Source organism: Thalassophryne amazonica, chromosome 14 (assembly GCF_902500255.1).
Source record: "Thalassophryne amazonica chromosome 14, fThaAma1.1, whole genome shotgun sequence".
In the NCBI taxonomy this organism is placed as follows: domain Eukaryota; kingdom Metazoa; phylum Chordata; class Actinopteri; order Batrachoidiformes; family Batrachoididae; genus Thalassophryne; species Thalassophryne amazonica.
Genome location: NC_047116.1, coordinates 50,377,695 through 50,397,474, shown reverse-complemented (window position 1 = coordinate 50,397,474; position 19,780 = coordinate 50,377,695). Strand labels below are relative to the sequence as shown.

At 39.7% G+C, this 19,780-nt stretch overlaps 1 protein-coding gene across 1 annotated transcript in view; it reads right to left on the bottom strand.

Moving 5' to 3' along the window:
• LOC117524084 (dynein heavy chain 7, axonemal-like) overlaps positions 1-19,780 on the bottom strand; it is a 289,259-nt gene that overhangs the window by 41,652 nt on the left and 227,827 nt on the right. Inside the window, 6 exon segments of the mRNA XM_034185816.1 lie at positions 2,765-2,950; positions 3,606-3,767; positions 6,610-6,810; positions 16,741-16,902; positions 17,095-17,271; positions 17,431-17,523. Of these exon segments, the coding sequence (XP_034041707.1) occupies positions 2,765-2,950; positions 3,606-3,767; positions 6,610-6,810; positions 16,741-16,902; positions 17,095-17,271; positions 17,431-17,523 (981 nt within the window).

The window sequence follows — 19,780 nt, the reverse complement described above, 5'->3', positions numbered from 1 at the left end:
AAATATGATAGAAAACTGGGATCAGCTCTTTTGCACAAGATTTGAGTAAGTGGCCGCAGATATTTTCTGGACCATGACTCTTGTTTACTTTTGTGCTAAGGAAGGCTTTTTCAATATCCTGTTGGTTAAAGGAGAAATGCCGGGGGTCACGGAGCTTGAGCCCAAGTTCCTGGGTTTCCTTGGTAAAATCGGATGTGTTAAAATGATTATAAAAACAATCAAGAGCATTAGCTAGTTCAATATCTGAGATGAAACTATTTAAAGTGATGTTTGTGCTAAGTTTCATATTTTGGAGGCCCGAAATAGCCTTCATACTAGACCAAACTGACCCAAGGTTATGAGAAGCCATCTTATTCTCCAGCTCACACTGGAGACTAAAAACTAACCTTTTATTTTCAAGCAAATGTGCACACATCTATTAATTTTTATTTGTTGCAGAGTTGACGCATGCCCTGCATGCTCTACACACCAGGTTATATACAAGTAAATACAGATGTGTCTGCAATGGTGGTTTTGATTCGTAGGACTTTATCATATGACTTCTGGCTTACTTTATTTTGAAGTCATTCGTTCCAATCAATCAGCAATATTTTGCACATAATGCACCTAACTGGTGCTCTTGTGCTAAAACCAAATGATGCACAGCAGAAAACAGAGGGAAACACTTCTCAGGAGGAAACCAAATGAAAACAGCTTGTAGGGAAACACTTTCCTCCATGTCTTCTATTGTGCATTTTTATTAGTATTATTATTATGATTATTTGCAAACAAGAATATCTGAGAACCACATATGTACACCGCTGCTTTAGATGATCCATCTAGGCTGCTTGGTTGTTAAGATGGTTTTTCTGATCATACAGTAGTGTTCAGAATAATAGTAGTTCTATGTGACGAAAAAGATTAATCCAGGTTTTGAGTATATTTCTTATTGTTACATGGGAAACAAGGTACCAGTAGATTCAGTAGATTCTCTCAAATCCAACAAGACAAAGCATTCATGATATGCACACTTTAAGGCTATGAAATGGGGATATTAGTAAAAAAAAGTAGAAAAGGGGGTGTTCACAATAATAGTAGTGTGGCATTCAGTCAGTGAGTTCGTCAATTTTGTGGAACAAACAGGTGTGAATCAGGTGTCCCCTATGTAAGGATGAAGCCAGCACCTGTTGAACATGCTTTTCTCTTTGAAAGCCTGAGGAAAATGGGACGTTCAAGACACTGTTCAGAAGAACAGCGTAGTTTGATTAAAAAGTTGATTGGAGAGGGGAAAAGTTATATGCAGGTGCAAAAAATTATAGGCTGTTCATCTACAATGATCTCCAATGCTTTAAAATGGACAAAGAAACCAGAGATGCGTGGAAGAAAACAGAAAACAACCATCAAAATGGATAGAAGAATAACTCTAGGATGCTCCAGGATGATCAAAGACAGTCTGGAGTTACCTGTAAATGCTGTGACAGTTAGAAGACGCCTGTGTGAAGCTAATTTATTTGCAAGAATCCCCCGCAAAGTCCCTCTGTTAAATAAAAGACATGTGCAGAAGAGGTTACAATTTGCCAAAGAACACATCAACTGGCCTAAAGAGAAATGGAGGAATATTTTGTGGACTGATGAGAGTAAAATTTTTCTTTTTGGGTCCAAGGGCCGCAGACAATTTGTGAGACGACCCCCAAACTCTAAATTCAAGCCACAGTTCACAGTGAAGACAGTGAAGCATGGTGGTGCAAGCATAATGATATGGACATGTTTCTCCTACTATGGTGTTGGGCCTATATATCGCATACCAGGTATCATGGATCAGTTTGGATATGTCAAAATACTTGAAGAGGTCATGTTGCCTTGTGCTGAAGAGGACATGCCCTTGAAATGGATGTTTCAACAACAATGACCCAAAACACACTAGTAAATGAACAAAATCACGGTTCCAAACCAACAAAATTAATACCTCGCAAATGTGAAGAAATCATGAAAAACTGTGGTTATATAACTAAATACTAGTTTAGTAATTCACAGGATTGCTAAAAAAGCAGTTTGAACATAATAGTTTTGAGTTTGTAACGTCAACAGCAGATGCTACTATGATTGTGAACACCCCCTTTTCTACTTTTTTTTACTAATAGCCCAATTTCATAGCCTTAAGAGTGTGCATATCATGAATGCTTGGTCTTGTTGGATTTGTGAGAATCTACTGAATCTACTGGTACCTTGTTTCCCATGTAACAATAAGAAATATACTCAAAACCTGGATTACTCTTTTTAGTCACATAGCACTACTATTATTCTGAACATTACTGTATTTTCTTTGACCTTTGTCCAAACTTCTCCAAAATCTAATAACCCATCTAGGTTTATTGGTTGATGAGATAGACAAAGAATGGTATTTTTTGGACCATGTTTTCCTTGAACCCTACCAAATTACTTCAAAATCTAATCACCTCTAGACATCTATCCAAATAATATTCCACCAAGAACATCTATCCAGCTGTTTCTGATTTATCTTTTCCACAGACACACAAAGACACAAACTGATGTGCAGGGTAATAAGTTACATATCAGAGTCCACAAATGTGGAGACGTTTCATTTTTTCTTATTATTTTGCACGGTTATTGTCAGCTTGAGTGCAGAAATATTTGTAGCCCCTCTGATTGTCTCTTATAATCTGATAAAGTGATAAAATGTGTACAGGATTTTGGGGCTTCCCATCAAGACAATATCAAGCTGTGAAAGATAAATCCAAAAGCATGTTTTTCCCCTTTGTCTTACATCGCCCTCAGCTGGTGCGTAGTAGAGCCCACTGGTATCAAACTTGTAGTCCAGGATGTTAAGGATCTCAGGTGTGTAGAAAATAGAGAGGATCGTGCGCAGTGTGCGTCTGTCCCAGTCATCTGTCACACGGCCTCCATAGTTACATTCACCAGTCATATAGCGGATGGCATCAAATGGCACTTCCTGCCAGAAAAATAAATGTGTTGTGCATGAAAATGTCTTCAGTTACATCTAACTGTAATACGAATACTATACTGTCTCATATCGATTTACATTGTTTTTCATGTGTTAGTTCATGAGCACATTCTGAAATAGGAAAAAAGTTAAGATTCATTTTGCACATCTAATAAGCAAATACCAGATAAAGACGTCAATAAATGAACTGATTTCCAGAAAATGCAAATAAATAAATCAATAATAAAAACTTAACTTGATGTACTTCGATAATATTGGAGTCTTTGGTCTTCTTTACAGTCAGTGAACAAACCTTTCATTGGCTGTAAATGGTCCAGCCCACCTCATCACCTTACATGAGTATTCTACGATCGGGAAACACTGAACTACACAAATGGCACACTGGTTTGTGCAAAAGTCATAATCAGAATGAACTCACTTACATGATGAATACTTTGAAATATAATTTCACACAGGTAACTTGAATGGAATTTTTGTACAATCAAACCTCTGAATGCGATACCTAATTCTGGACTGCTGTCCATAAAAAACAGTATTTTATTAGCTTATAAAAACAGCATGGAAGAACAGTACATTGTGAGATTCACTTTAAATAGGTGTTAACAATAACACTGATACCCTTATTTTATCTCAAATGTCGTACCTGGTATTGTCCCAGGAACATGTGTAGCTGCTGTACAGAGATCCGAAGGTCGGTCTCATTGAACTCATATGGGATGTTCCATCCCAAAGGTCCAAACTTCTTCCTCTCCTGGATCAGGGCATGGAAGAAACACAGGCCATACAGCAGTCTCTTGAACACAGCCTAAGGGGTGAAGAAGCATACACAGACACATACTGTAAAAACACACACATATATATACTATATAAACACACAGACAACTAAGCAATCAAAACAGAATCAAAACAGACAAGATGGAGAATTCTCCACATAATTGTCCATGAGGTGGAAAATTAAATCCATTCACAACTAAAACAATGAAGAATATGATACAATGATACACAATGACACCCACTTGTGAAAATACTACAAACATATAAATGGCAAATGTATTGCATTTATACAATACATTTATACAATGTCTTCAAATGAATGTAAAATGGCATTGCAGAGTATCCAAATAGGTTTGGAGAATATGCAAAATCAGTTAAATATGGACCAAGTGTATATCATGTTCTGTGACATTTTACATAAGGAAATGGGTAGTCCTCATATATTAAAAAAGACAAAATGGTATTATAAAGTGAACCAACCTTTTTGGAATAAAGAACTACAGGCTCTTTGGATGGCTTTGCGGATAGCTGAGAATAGTTTCCTTAAGTGTAAAGATCTAAATGTAAAAATTGCTTTAAAAAATTAGTTTCAAAAATGTCAACAAAAATTTGACCAAAAGCTAAGACTTTTTAAAAGACGTTTCAGAAGAGGACAGTCTCTCTTAAATTCTAAACTGTTTTGGAAAGAAATTAATAAATTAGGGCCAAAGAAAATAAAATCAGTTCCAATGGAGATAATAGATAATGGAGATTCTTGCTTTGAAACAGATAAGATTTTGTGAAAATGGGAAAATGATTATCGAGTCCTCTATGGAAGCGATCAACATTTGTAATTTTGTGAACAATTTTTAAGTCAAACTTATGAAACCAAACTTAAATTGGAGAGTGAGCTATCAGATGTTATACTTTATCAAAATGATATGTTGAATTATGATATTACTCTCGAGGAGGTACAAAAAGTTGTGAGTGCTGCTAAAGCAAATAAAGCAGTGGGAGTTGAAGGGATTCCTAATGAAGCTCTCAAGGCACCCTCGTTAATTCAATTTCTGCAGGGTCTTTTTCAATCCTGTTTTTCAACTTCTATTGTTCCATCAGAGTGACATCAGTCAATAATAAAAACCTACACCAAAATCTTCAAAGGCTGACCCAAGAGAACCACTCAACTATAGAGGTATCAGTTTGGTAAGTACAGTCTCCAAACTCTATTCCGCTATCCTCAACAACAGACTGAATCAGTATATTGAAGCACATAATATTCTAGCAGATGAACAAAATGGCTTTCGAAAAGGTAGGGCTTGCATTGACCATATATATGTTCTATCATCAGTGGTAAGGGCCAAACTATATGAAGGAAAACATACATTTTCTTGTTTTATTGATTTCCAGAAGGCTTTTGAGTGGGTTAACAGAGACCTGCTGCAGTTTAAATTATTAACATATGGCATTTCAGGTAGATTTTATAATGCAGTCAAATCTCTGTATAAAGCCTCAGCTGCATGTGTTCAGGTGAATAATTTGAGAACTGGCTGGTTCCCCACTCCATTTGGAGTAAAACAAGGTGATGTGTTATTTCCTACGTTATTTGGTTTGTATATAAATTATCTAGGAGATGAAATCAAAGAAGCCAACCTTGATATCTATATTGATAATTTAAATCTAAGTATCTTGTTGTAGGCAGCACAGTGGCTTAGTGGTTAGCACTGTTGCTTCACAGCGAGAAGGTCATGGGTTCAATTCTCGTGGCCTTTCTGTGTGGAGTTTGCATCTCCCCGTGTTTGCGTGGGTTTCCTCTGGGTGCTCCGGTTTCCTCCCACATCCAAAGACATGTGGGTTAGGTGGACTGGAATCTTTAAAATTGTGCGTCGGTGTGTCTGTGTTTGTTTGTCTATTTGTGGCCCTGCGACAGACTGGCGTCCTGTCCTGGGTGTACCCCGCCTCACGCTCTATGACTGCTGTGATAGGCTCCAGCTCCCCGCGACCCTTAATTGGACTAAGCGGTGGAAGATGAATGAATGAATGAATATCTTGTTGTATGCTCATGATATTGTCTTGCTGGCAGAATCTGAAGTGAATTTACATAAAATGTTGAATATTTTGAATGCATGGTGTAAAAAATGGAGTAATTCACTTCAGAAAGAAATGTGAACAAAGATGCACATATAATTTTATGTATGGACAGATATCTTTACCATTTACAAGTTCATATCAATACCTTGGACTGGTTTTTAATGAATTTATGTGTTTTAGCGAGGAAACTAAACACCTATCAGAATCTGCTGGGAGAGCTCTAGGATCAATACAGAGTAGAATGAAAATTTTACCGGATATAGGTTTCTCTGTGTTTACAAAGCTGATGATGCTTATGATGCAATGGTTGGTTGTATTTTGTTTTATGCTGCTGGTGTGTGGGGCTTTGAGGAAGTCAAACATATTAGTAGTCTTCAAAACAGAGTGGTTAGATGCTTCTTAGGTGTTCATACTGTAAGTCCATGCGGGCTGGGCACCAGTGGTGCATGACACTTTAATAAAAATCAATCAATCAATCAAATATACATGATTTTGCATCTGTTGAAGATGCTCAAAGCACTTATAACAAATAAAACATTTTTATAATGATGCACCACATTCACTCATCTTCACACACCAACATCAGGTTGCTGCCACACCAACAAATGCACACTGGGAGCAACTTGGGGATTAAGGCCTTTGCACAAGGGCACCTTACTGATTTTTCTGTCTGATCGGGGAATTGATCCTGTGATGCTCTGGTCAATAGCAGCTTTAGCCCCCACTTCTCAGACAAAATAGTGCAGCTGTAAAGACTAAAGGAGCCACACAACACATGACATCCACACACATGGACACACACTTACTGCTTTGCTGCAGCTGCCAAAGAACTCGGGATCTGAAATAGGGTCCATTTGAAAGGACCGTATAATGTTTGCACGGAGGCCTTTGGGTGCTTCATTGGTCATCTTCACACCATTCTGCAACACTGCCACAGGGAAGGTGGGAGACGGGTAACTCGTCAGCCACAGCCTGAAGTCTGGGTGTGTTGTGTCTACCGTCAGCTCCTGCACAGAGTCACACAGACAAAGAAATTTCATCTTAGCTGATATACTGTGACTCAGGTTTGGGCAGTCTTTACATGTTGGGGAAAACATGAAGAGGTGGTGGATAGAAAATAGACAGTCTGTCATGCAACTTTTCACTAAATACATGAGCCATGCTATTAAACTGCTGGATGATTCAGGTTTCATTTAAGTTTTTATTGCATTTCATTCATTTGTATGATAATACAAATAAACTATAGTCTTTGAGCAAATGTGCCAAAACTGCATAAAAAATCAAATCAAATCAAATCAATTTTATTTATATAGCGTCAAATCACAACAAACAGTTGCCCCAAGGCGCTTTATATTGTAAGGCAAGGCCATACAATAATTACGCACTTGGCAACAGTGGGAAGGAAAAACTCCCTTTTAACAGGAAGAAACCTCCAGCAGAACCAGGCTCAGGGAGGGGCAGTCTTCTGCTGGGACTGGTTGGGGCTGAGGGAGAGAACCAGGAAAAAGACATGCTGTGGAGGGGAGCAGAGATCAATCACTAATGATTAAATGCAGAGTGGTGCATACAGAGCAAAAAGAGAAAGAAACACTCAGTGCATCATAGGAACCCCCCAGCAGTCTAAGTCTATAGCAGCATAACTAAGGGATGGTTCAGGGTCACCTGATCCAGCCCTAACTATAAGCTTTAGCAAAAAGGAAAGTTTTAAGCCTAATCTTAAAAGCAGAGAGGGTGTCTGTCTCCCTGATCTGAATTGGGAGCTGGTTCCACAGGAGAGGAGCCTGAAAGCTGAAGGCTCTGCCTCCCATTCTACTCTTAAAAACCCTAGGAACTACAAGTAAGCCTGCAGTCTGAGAGTGAAGCACTCTATTGGGGTGATATGGTACTATGAGGTCTCTAAGATAAGATGGGACCTGATTATTCAAAACCTTATAAGTAAGAAGAAGAATTTTAAATTCTATTCTAGAATTAACAGGAAGCCAATGAAGAGAGGCCAATATGGGTGAGATATACTCTCTCCTTCTAGTCCCTGTTAGCACTCTAGCTGCAGCATTTTGAATTAACTGAAGGCTTTTCAGGGAACTTTTAGGACAACCTGATAATAATGAATTACAATAGTCCAGCCTAGAGGAAATAAATGCATGAATTAGTTTTCAGCATCACTCTGAGACAAGACCTTTCTAATTTTAGCGATATTGCGCAAATGCAAAAAAGCAGTCCTACATATTTGTTTAATATGCGCATTGAATGACATATCCTGATCAAAAATGACTCCAAGATTTCTCACAGTATTACTAGAGGTCAGGGTAATGCCATCCAGAGTAAGGATCTGGTTAGACACCATGTTTCTAAGATTTGTGGGGCCAAGTACAATAACTTCAGTTTTATCTGAGTTTAAAAGCAGGAAATTAGAGGTCATCCATGTCTTTATGTCTGTAAGACAATCCTGCAGTTTAGCTAATTGGTGTGTGTCCTCTGGCTTCATGGATAGATAAAGCTGGGTATCATCTGCGTAACAATGAAAATTTAAGCAATGCCGTCTAATAATACTGCCTAAGGGAAACATGTATAAAGTGAATAAAATTGGTCCTAGCACAGAACCTTGTGGAACTCCATAATTAACCTTAGTCCGTGAAGAAGATTCCCCATTTACATGAACAAATTGTAATCTATTAGATAAATATGATTCAAACCACCGCAGCTCAGTGCCTTTAATACCTATGGCATGCTCTAATCACTAATGCTGTTTCTGTACTATGATGAATTCTAAAACCTGACAGAAACTCTTCAAATAGACCATTCCTCTGCAGATGCTCAGTTAGCTGTTTTACAACTACCCTTTCAAGAATTTCTGAGAGAAAAGGAAGGTTGGAGATTGGCCTATAATTAGCTAAGATAGCTGGGTCAAGTGATGGCTTTTTAAGTAATGGTTTAATTACTGCCACCTTAAAAGCCTGTGGTACATAGCCAACTAATAAAGACAGATTGATCATATTTAAGATCGAAGCATTAATTAATGGTAGGGCTTCCTTGAGCAGCCTGGTAGGAATGGGGTCTAATAGACATGTTGATGGTTTGGAGGAAGTAACTAATGAAAATAACTCAGACAGAACAATCGGAGAGAAAGAGTCTAACCAAATACCGGCATCACTGTAAGCAGCCAAAGCATTTTGCGCTCTGATCTCAAGTAGGGCTGTCACGATTAGGAATTTCTGGAGACGATTAATTGTCAGACAAATAATTGCGATTGATGAATATATTGTCTATTTTTTTTTCTTTTTTTTCCCCCTTCTTTATATTCTACTATTGTAGTATAATTACACAACTCTGGAAGAATGTTTTTTTCTGTGAGTGGAGAAACAAGAATGGTGCAACATTTTTATTTTTGTCTTCATTTTAAATACAGTCCCAACTTTTTCTGAATGGTGGTTGTTTCTGTTGCATTTCTGAAATTGTTTCTCCTCATTAGTCACGTTTTGTGCTTAAACACTGCATTAAGCCCATATTGAACAAATAAATACCTTTGGAAAGTAACAGCTGTTAAAGTTCAGAGTTCTCACCTGCTTTTTGTGATCTGTGCATCTGAACATTACCACAGCTTCTCCATGTCAGGGTTTTTTTTTTTTTTTTTGGCTCAGTTCATTCATATATTCTCATTTTTTAAATATGTTTTTAAAGATATTTGACCGTTTATTTCATTTCATGATCTCATAAATTCAGCATACGATGCGCACATGGTGTGAACAGGACGGTAACGGCAGAATCACACCTTTAGAGAAAGTTCAGAGAGAAGTAAAAGCAGCTTCATGTTTTGTTTTTTTTTAACATGTTTACTCGGGTTAAAATCCTCTCTCTGCTCCACGTTCGCTGCGCACTGATGGTTCTCAGACTGTAACGTGTCGCGCCTGCATTCAGGAATCTACCTCACGCACCCCCTCCCTCCCAGTCTGCAGCCTGTTGACTCCGTGCACGTGCACGCGCACACACACACACACCGACAGCTCCACATTTTAGACGGCTTTTGAAGCCTCCATGTTATTGTCCCACCTTAAGACGAGAGCGAGGCTGCAGCACAATGACGTCAGATTGAGTCGTTTTATGCTTTGTGGATAAAATAAATAATTCACGGTAATCGCGAATATGAAAAATAATCTCGATTGACGAATATTGTAATAATTGTGACAGCCCTAATCTCAAGTGTTTTTTTTTAGACGTGTCGACACTTTTATTCACAATAATCTGCCACTCTAATATTCACGGAGCGCAGAGGCTGCCTTCAGCAAACCCAGTTGTGAGCGAGAAGGCCCAAGTCTGACCACGGTGACATCAACGGAGGTCAGGCCGCCTTCCCCGCACACCTCCATAGCCAACTGTAACCATGGAGACGCACAACGCTATGTGCGCAAGTATGTCTATTATACTATAGTACAGCGCTTTGCTGCCATCTACTGAAATAAAAGAGCATTACATCATCTGCCACACTATTACAGCACATACACCCGATTATGATGTTATTTGATAATTGCCCACAGCACCCCTGACGATCGATCACGGCACCCTAGGGTGCCGCGGCAACCCGGTTGAGAATCACTGCATTAGAGAACATAAAGAAGGAATCATATCCTTAAACCTAGTTACAGCGCTTTCTGAAAGACTTCTAGTGTAATGAATCTTATTCCCCACTGCTGGGTAGTCCATCAGAGTAAATGTAAATGTTATTAAGAAATGATCAGACAGAAGAGAGTTTTCAGGGAATACTGTTAAGTCTTCAATTTCCATACCATAAGTCAGAACAAGATCTAAGATATGATTAAAGTGGTGGGTGGACTCATTTACATTTTGAGCAAAGCCAACTGAGTCTAATAATAAATTAAACGCAGTGTTGAGACTGTCATTCTCAGCATCTGTGTGGATGTTAAAATCGCCCACTATAATTATCTTATCTGAGCTAAGCACTAAGTCAGACAAAAGGTCTGAAATTTCACAGAGAAACTCACAGTAACGACCAGGTGGACGATAGATAATAACAAATAAAACTGTTTTTTGGGACTTCCAATTTGGATGGACAAGACTAAGAGTCAAGCTTTCAAATGAATTAAAGCTCTGTCTGGGTTTTTGATTAATTAATAAGCTGGAATGGAAGATTGCTGCTAATCCTCCGCCTCGGCCTGTGCTACGAGCATTCTGGCAGTTAGTGTGACTCGGGGGTGTTGACTCATTTAAACTAACATATTCATCCTGCTGTAACCAGGTTTCTGTAAGGCAGAATAAATCAATATGTTGATCAATTATTATATCATTTACTAACAGGGACTTAGAAGAGAGAGACCTAATGTTTAATAGACCACATTTAACTGTTTTAGTCTGTGGTGCAGTCGAAGGTGCTATATTATTTTTTCTTTTTGAATTTTTATGCTTAAATAGATTTTTACTGGTTATTGGTGGTCTGGGAGCAGGCACCGTCTCTACGGGATGGGGTAATGAGGGGATGGCAGGGGGAGAGAAGCTGCAGAGAGGTGTGTAAGACTACAACTCTGCTTCCTGGTCCCAACCCTGGATAATCACGGTTTGGAGGATTTAAGAAAATTGGCCAGATTTCTAGAAATGAGAGCTGCTCCATCCAAAGTGGGATGGATGCCGTCTCTCCTAACAAGACCAGGTTTTCCCCAGAAGCTTTGCCAATTATCTATGAAGCCAACCTCATTTTTTGGACACCACTCAGACAGCCAGCAATTCAAGGAGAACATGCGGCTAAACATGTCACTCTCCCGATTGGGGAGGGGCCCAGAGAAAACTACAGAGTCCGACATTGTTTTTGCAAAGTTACACACCGATTCAATGTTAATTTTAGTGACCTCCGATTGGCGTAACCGGGTGTCATTACTGCCGACGTGAATTACAGTCTTACCAAATTTACGCTTAGCCTTAGCCAGCAGTTTCAAATTTCCTTCAATGTCGCCTGCTCTGGCCCCCAGAAGACAATTGATTATGGTTGCTGGTGTCGCTAACTTCACATTTCTCAAAACAGAGTCGCCAATAACCAGAGTTTGATCCTCGGTGGGTGTGTCGCCGAGTGGGGAAAAAACGGTTAGAAATGTGAAAGGGTTGGCGGTGTACACGGGGCTTCTGTTTAGGACTACGCTTCCTCCTCACAGTCACCCAGTCGGCCTGCTTTCCCGGCTGCTCGGGATCTGCTGGAAGGGAACTAACGGCGGCTAAGCTACCTTGGTCCGCACCGACTACAGGGGCCTGGCTAGCTGTAGAATTTTCCACGGTGCGGAGCCGAGTCTCCAATTTGCCCAGCCTGGCCTCCAAAGCTACGAATAAGCTACACTTATTACAAGTACCATTACTGCTAAAGGAGGCCGAGGAATAACTAAACATTTCACACCCAGAGCAGAAAAGTGCGGGAGAGACAGGAGAAGCCGCCATGCTAAATCGGCTAAGAGCTAGTAGCTATGCTAAGCTAGCGGATTCCTAAAAACACACAAAGTGAATAATGTGTAAATAATTTAGAGGTGATTCAGCAGAGGGAGTGCTTTAGTTAAGGCACGTGAAGATTACACTGTGAAACAAATCGTTATCTAGTTAACTAGATCAATCTAACTGCGCAGATTAAACAGCTAACAGACACAGCAAAACACCGCTGTGCTCCGGAACAGGAAGTGATACAATACCGCAGTGAGAGCCAACCACCAGTAGAGGCAAGCAAGAGTATGGACATGCAAAATGGACATGATGAAAAACATTTTAAGCTTTAGCATAACATTATGATCAACTACCAGCAAATACACTAATAACACATGTTCAGTGACACAACTCAAAAATATATAACTTCTACTCAAATATATATTTAATTTCTAGACAATCTTACTTTTATTAAAAAAAAAAAATTTAGTCTACCCAAAATGAAATTCCTGCTGATGATTGTCATACAAGAAAACAAATCAAATCTAGGCTCAAGTCTTATGTGCATTCTTGCAAATTAGCTGAAATTTCACATCTTTTTAAGAACGTCCCTCTGAGCCACTCCAACATGAAGCTGTGACTGGTCTCTAATCAGAGCTACAGAAACTACTTTAGAGTTGTTGTGGGTGTCTTGGTGGCTTCCCTCACTATGTTTCCTTCTTGCATGGTCCAGACAGTTTTACTTTTTACATGTTATAGACTCACTACATAAAACCTAAAATGTTTCAAGCATTTTTTTAATTTTGATAATTACAGTCCCTAGTTTTAAAAAAAAAGAACATGTGAATCTCAAAATATTACAATATTTCATTTTAAGTTTGAGTAAGTCACTATTTCTGCAGTATAAACACCATGAATGTCTGAGCCTGGTACAGCATACACAGCCGCAATCATAGGGAAGATTGCCGACTTGACATTTGTCCAAAAGACACTCACTGACACCATCCACAAGGAAGATAAGCCACAGATGGTCATTGCTGAAAAGGGGGCTGTTCACAGAGTGCTGAATCAAAGCACCTTCATGGACAGTTGACTGGACAGGAAAAAATGCACAAGCAACAGGGATGTCTGCAGCCTTGGGAAGACTGTCAAGCAAAGCCAATTCAAGAACGTGGGGGAGCTTCACAAGCAGTGGATTGAGGCTGGAGTTACTGCATCAAGACAAACCACCCACAGAGGTGTCCAGGAAATGGGCTACAAGTCTCATGAGTGTCAAGCCACTCATGGACGAGAGACAATGTCAGATGCATCTTGGGCAAAACAGAAAAAGAAGTGGATCATTGCTCAGTGGTTCAAAGTTCTCTGTTCAGATGAAAGTAAATTTTGCATTTCATTTGGAAATCAAAGTCCCAAAGCCTGGAGGAAGAGAGAATCACAGAATACAAGTTGTTTGAAATCCAGTGTGAACTTTCCACAGTCAGTGATGATTTGGCATGCCTTGATCCACTGTGACATTTGAGCGTCCGAAGAGACAGCGAGAGAGAAAAGATACAGGTAAGCCCTGTTAACAGGACACATGTGTCCTGTCAGACAGACGTGACATTCAGATTGCCTGAAGGGTAATTTCCGTCAAAACACAGTACGTGTTCTGCAGCTGTGACGTCCAGCACCAGAGCAGCTGTTGACAGCCAGTCATGCCCAGTCTGTTCAGTGTACAGACCAAGGTGTCACTCTGTGATCAGATGAGAGTCGCCTAGCCTGCAGTGGGGCACGCGAAACATGCACGCACATGTTGGGGGGGAGCATGCAAAACACATGCACAAATGTTGTGGGGGGAGCCAGCACCACATGTGTACTCGGCAACTCCACAGTTGTGGGGGCACTTAGGCAAATTTCACTGCCAGCTCGAAAGTGATCACCTGCTGACTGTTTTCGTGCTAACGGCGTGAATGGCCACACATTTTCTAAGTGCCAAGCAAGCGGTATGAGATGTCCGTGTGTATCCCATGGAATCTGGCCAACACCTGCCGCGAGAGGGTTCAAATGGGCTCTCACAGGGCATACCCTGTCTTTCAGCCACTGGTGTGTGCAAATAGTTGTAGCAACAGGTGTACGAGGCATTGGAGGCAGCAGCGACACGTGTACGAGGTGTTGGATGCAGCTACTATTTTACACGTATTGCATACTGAAATACTGATGGTTGCTTCATGCGCAATTTGAGCACATTCATACTATGTATGAAGGTACCCTTAACAAAACCATCTACCAGAAGATTTTAGAACACACTTCCATCTGTTGTTATGGAGATACTGATTTCCTTTTCCAGCAAGACATGGCACCTGCCGACAGTGCCAAATACAGTATACAGTACCATACTATTTGAATGATTGGTGCAAATCAGTGACTTAGACAGTTAGGCTGTTTCCAGTGGGTAAAGTTCCCTTGCTTCTGCTCATTCTCCATGTAATATGGTGTTGTGTCAGGAAGAGCATCTGGTGTAAAACATGTCAAATCCACATGCAGATCCACCTCGGATCTGCGGTGGCGACCCAGAGTGAAAACAATAAAAAAGCCGAAGGGACTATACTGAGTCTATTTAATTACCCACGGCCTCTGACAATGTCAAGACAGCAATAATGGGTGAGTGGGCTTGACAATCCTGGAAAATAACTCAAAACTAATAAATGCTACCATCTTGTAATTCAGCAAATGAAAACGATACAGGTGAGCCCTGTTAACTCGTGCATATACAAGTTGCGATTTGGCTTTACTCGCGGTCAAGTTGTGGACCCTGAAAATGTAGACTGTATAAAAGTTCATTTTGATTTGACTGTTTTAGTGAGGGATCATCAGTGTAGCCGATTCTGGACAATGATTCCCTCTGTCTTCCTCCTCGGCTGCTGCTGCTCTCATACACGTGCTTATTACACATGTGGTGGGCGCATGTGTGACAAGCGTGTGGAGTGGGTTTGGAATCTTCCCCCTTCCCCTCCAGCTGCTGCATGCTAGCACGAAAACCCCTCTTTGGACATGACTCTTTGAATCCTTATTGCCGGTGTTGTGCCAAATTCAGCACAACACTGGTTCAGATTTGACCGGAATTTATACACCTGCTTGCCACACTAAACTAAGAGAGCGAGAGAGAAAATAAGCAAGAGAGAGAGCAAGCGAGACAGAGAGCGAGTGAGAGAGAGAGAGACAGCGAGAGAGAAAGCAAGCGAGACAGAGAGAGAAAGCAAGTAAGAGAGGTAGAGCGAGCAAGACAGAGAGCGAGCAAGAGAGAGAGACAGTGAGAGAGAAAGCAAGTGAGACAGAGAGTGAGAGAAAGAGAGAAAGCGAGCGAGACAGAGCAAGCGAGAGAGAGATGGAGAGGGAGAGAGAGAGAGACAGTGAGAGAGAAAGTGAGCGAGACAGAGCAAGCGAGAGAGAGATGGAGAGAGAGAGAGAGAGAGAGAGAGAGCAAGGAAGACAGCGGGAGATGGAGGTAAGCTGATTTTAAGTTTTTTGTTCAAACTTCGATTTCAAATAACTCGCGGTCCGATTTTGTGGATCACAACTTGCATGAGTTAACGGGGCTCACCTGTAAAATGTGGACAATTACATCTGGTAAACACTGATAAATCGGATGAATTATAAAAGCAATTTTGTTTTGCTTAATGATTAATGGATGCTAGAAAACATAAAGCTGTGGCTGAAGTCACAGTGGGTACATTGTATGCTCATTGTTGTGCTCTGCACAGCTACCAAATTAATCAGTCAACCACAGGGAGAAACATGATGCCGACTATTTAGGCAGGAAAAGTAATATAAGTAATAAAAGTAATATAAAAATAGACCAAACGTGACTGGGGAAGGTACCGCTACTTTTGCCAGTGCCACACTCAACAGGCTGCACTGGAATGTTCTGTTGCATTCATAAATCATGGATGACTGCCATGTTCCTCATCAATCAAGAAAATTTACTGAAAACCTATACTAATAAAAATACGGGTACTGAATACAGAGTTATTGAATGCTCTTCACCCTGCTGCAGCAAATTCCAGACTCCTGACTTTGTGGAGTGCATCACTGCAGCTTTTTGTACAGACAGTACAGCTTTTGCAAGGTTGCATGACAATTATTCTGTAACAGAACTAACATACCTATGACAGTTTCAAAACCTTTGCAAAAACTGAGTTCATATCAAAAGCCACTGTGCTAAATGGAGACTCAGTATGTCACCTATTGTTTAGAAATGTTCCAGCTGATTTTGCGCCCTGTGGTGCTGAATCACAATAAAACACAAGTGAATGAACTAGGAGTCAGTGCAGGGTCTGTATGAGCACTAAAACACATGTTGCCTGTTCTGAAATGGTTGTGATTTCTTTTTCTACAACTTGAAATAAAGCTCAAAGTCTACACTTCAAGCCCACTTTGACTATTTAATTTAAACTTCACTGCAGTGATGTGCAGAGGAAATATACTAAAAATTGTGCAATGTCCAAATACTATTTATTTAGGACACTTTTCCTGTGTATGCAGTTTCGAACCTCACAGACTCTCTCCAGTGTGGGCATCCAAGACGTAGCCAAGTGGCAGTTCTGGAGGACCACCCAGGTGCCCTCTTTAATGCCTGTCTCAATCATTTGCATAGCAATTGGACCCTGGCCTTGGCCCAGAGAGAGGGAGGTCAACCTGTCACCGGTAAAGCCCTGGAAGATAAGAACAACCACACACACTTAATGTTGCTCCATTTTGAACAAGAAGTAAAAATCTATTTTAATCCTTTTGCCACCTGTGTGGAACCTGAGGAAGACACCATGAAAATGTAATTTCTTTTTTCTTTTACAGTTTGTACACACAGCAGGCTTCAAAGCTGTTGTAACTGGTTGCTGTATCTGTACCTTTTCAGCTCCAAACTTGAGCAAAGCAGCCATGGGGTCGGAGCCGGGGGAGAGGATGAAAATAAGAGGGGCACAGCAGTGGCTGTCAACAAAGGCCTTACTCAGGTTGAAAGCTGGAGCTTCGATGAAAGGGCGACCCAAATTTTCAGAAACAAATTCCTGCACCATGGGAATGATCTGGTGGACAATGTATCAGTATATTACTGGACTGTCTTCAGTGAATGTGGGGTAAAAAGCAATCCTTTTAAAATAAACTAAACCTTTTTAAGAATGTATCAATCTAAAGAAAAGTGACATATACAGAGTTAGTTTAGTTTACAAAAATAAACAACTGACCTTGTCTGGTCTGAGACAACGAATCACCAACATCTTCTGAAACTTGTCAAGCTTCTCTTGCCACTCACCAGGGAAGGGCATCTGATGGGGGCTCTGTCAAGAAGCAGAGCATAGTTTATTCTGTAATCCTACATGATTTTTCATTCGCTTTTAAATATTTTTATATAATGGCTGAGTGGATCCTGGTGACAAGGATTATTTGTTCCTTTTGTGTTCCATTGCATTTAGTGTGCAAATATGGCCCATTTACCGTGTAAATTTGGTTCCATATGTTTTGTACTATTGCAAGTTTGTGTTACAATTCTTGTAACAAAAACACAGACACACACACAAAAAAAAACATCCACTATGCCATCTGGAGGCATGAAGAGCTGTTAGGATGAAAACCTGGACAAATTTCTGATGTGATTTTTTGCTGGACTAAGTACACAAAGTCTTTTTTTTTAAGTATCACAGAATACATCTGTTTTTCCAAGTTGACTGAGAACAATTTTGGACTCCTATTTAAAATTTGTGTTGGACTGTTGATGTCAAAGCACCAGTGACGCACACCAAAATGTAAGTCTCTTTTGTGCTGTTTATAAAATAATATAATATCAAATGACAAGGATCTATTTTAGCTGTTACAAAATACAAACTAGAAGCACTCAGAGAGTGCAAACCTCCGCCAAGGCCATGGGGTCACTGACGCCATAACATCTACATGCCGTGGAATCATTGAACCTAAAAAAGTCTAACAATGATGTTTGCTCAGTAGTAAAAAAAAGTTTCATCTGCTGTGACTGGACAGCATGTATCTTTAGCGCTTGGCATCACAGTTTATTGCAACTTGCACCTTTCCCAGAAGCTACTGTCATCTGAGCACTGATATTGATATTGCATGTGCTTATAGACAAAAACAAATAAGAGACAAAATTCAATTTATTATTCAGCTAAACTGCAAATATATGAATTTTTTAACATTTATGAAACACTTCTCTAAACAAGGCCATAGCGTCACTGACCCTAAAGAGATTCCCTCCTTGGCACAGTGATCTATTTCTTTTTGTCTCTTTCTCCAAAATTGTATATAATAATCATTAGATTATTAATATATAAACAAAAATAAATTTAAGAAATATTACAATTTGAAAACAAATGCACCCAAACGTGATGACAGCTGCAACTGCTTAATGCTAACTTTTAACATTGAAAATGCCATAGACATGCTAACGCGTTAGCATCGGGATCTGGATCGGGATCCGGATCACCACTAAAATTTAATCACTTGTTCCTCTTGTCATTTCCAACCACTCCACAAAATTTCAACAAAAATAAATTTAAGAAAAATTCCCCCTTTCCCGCAATGGTGAAGAATCCTTTAAAAAATTCCTGGATCCGGATCGTGATCCGGATCACCACTAAAATTGGATCCGGATCGTGATCCGGATCACCACTAAAATTTAATCACTTGTTCCTCTTGTCATTTCCAACCACTCCACAAAATGAAACTGACCTTTGTCACCATTCTTGCTCCTTTTACCTCATTACTCCATAACATTCAGTCACAAAGTATCCAAACTATACCTTTTTGGAATCTTTATGATTAGGCAAATAATGTGGTGTAGTTTTCACTATGATTGGAGCATCTTTTAATTTTGACCCCTGTGTAATTCTTCAACTGACCTCTACCTGGCTGCCTATTGAAAATTCAAGTGGCCAGTCATTTTTTTTTTAGAGTTAATGTCTATGAAGTATTTGTGCCAAATTTGATGCTTGTATCACCATTTGCAGGATTCCACTCTAAATATTCTCTTATCTGCTACACTATATATGAAATGTAAGATGCTGCTCCTCAGTGTTTCTCAATTGGCCTCAAAAGTATTGGAACACTTGGTATTTCACACATTTTAATTGGTTTATTCCATTTCAAATACATTTTTTCTTCTAAAATTATCTTCCTTAAACTCAAATTGAAAGCAAATCCTACAACTTGATATAAATTAATTAAAAATATAAAATCCAACTTTCTGATGAAGTGGTGTACAGGAGGATTTTCTTACAAAGAAGACCCAATAGTTCAATTTGCCAGAAAGTACATCTGAGATGCAAGCCGAGATTTGATGTTTTGGTGAAAGAAACTTTTGTATTTCTTCATAATTGATGTAAATACAGTCCAAGACATATTCAGTGACTTGGAGATGTTCATGTTTCCATCCACTGACTTGTCTGAAGAAAACTGGCAATAAAGCTGATTATTATTTACAGGTTTTATCAAGTTTTAGGGATTTGCTTTCAGTTTGAGTTTGAGGAAGATCATTTTAGAATTTTTTATTCTTTATATTTTTTGTATTTCTTGTATTTAAAATGT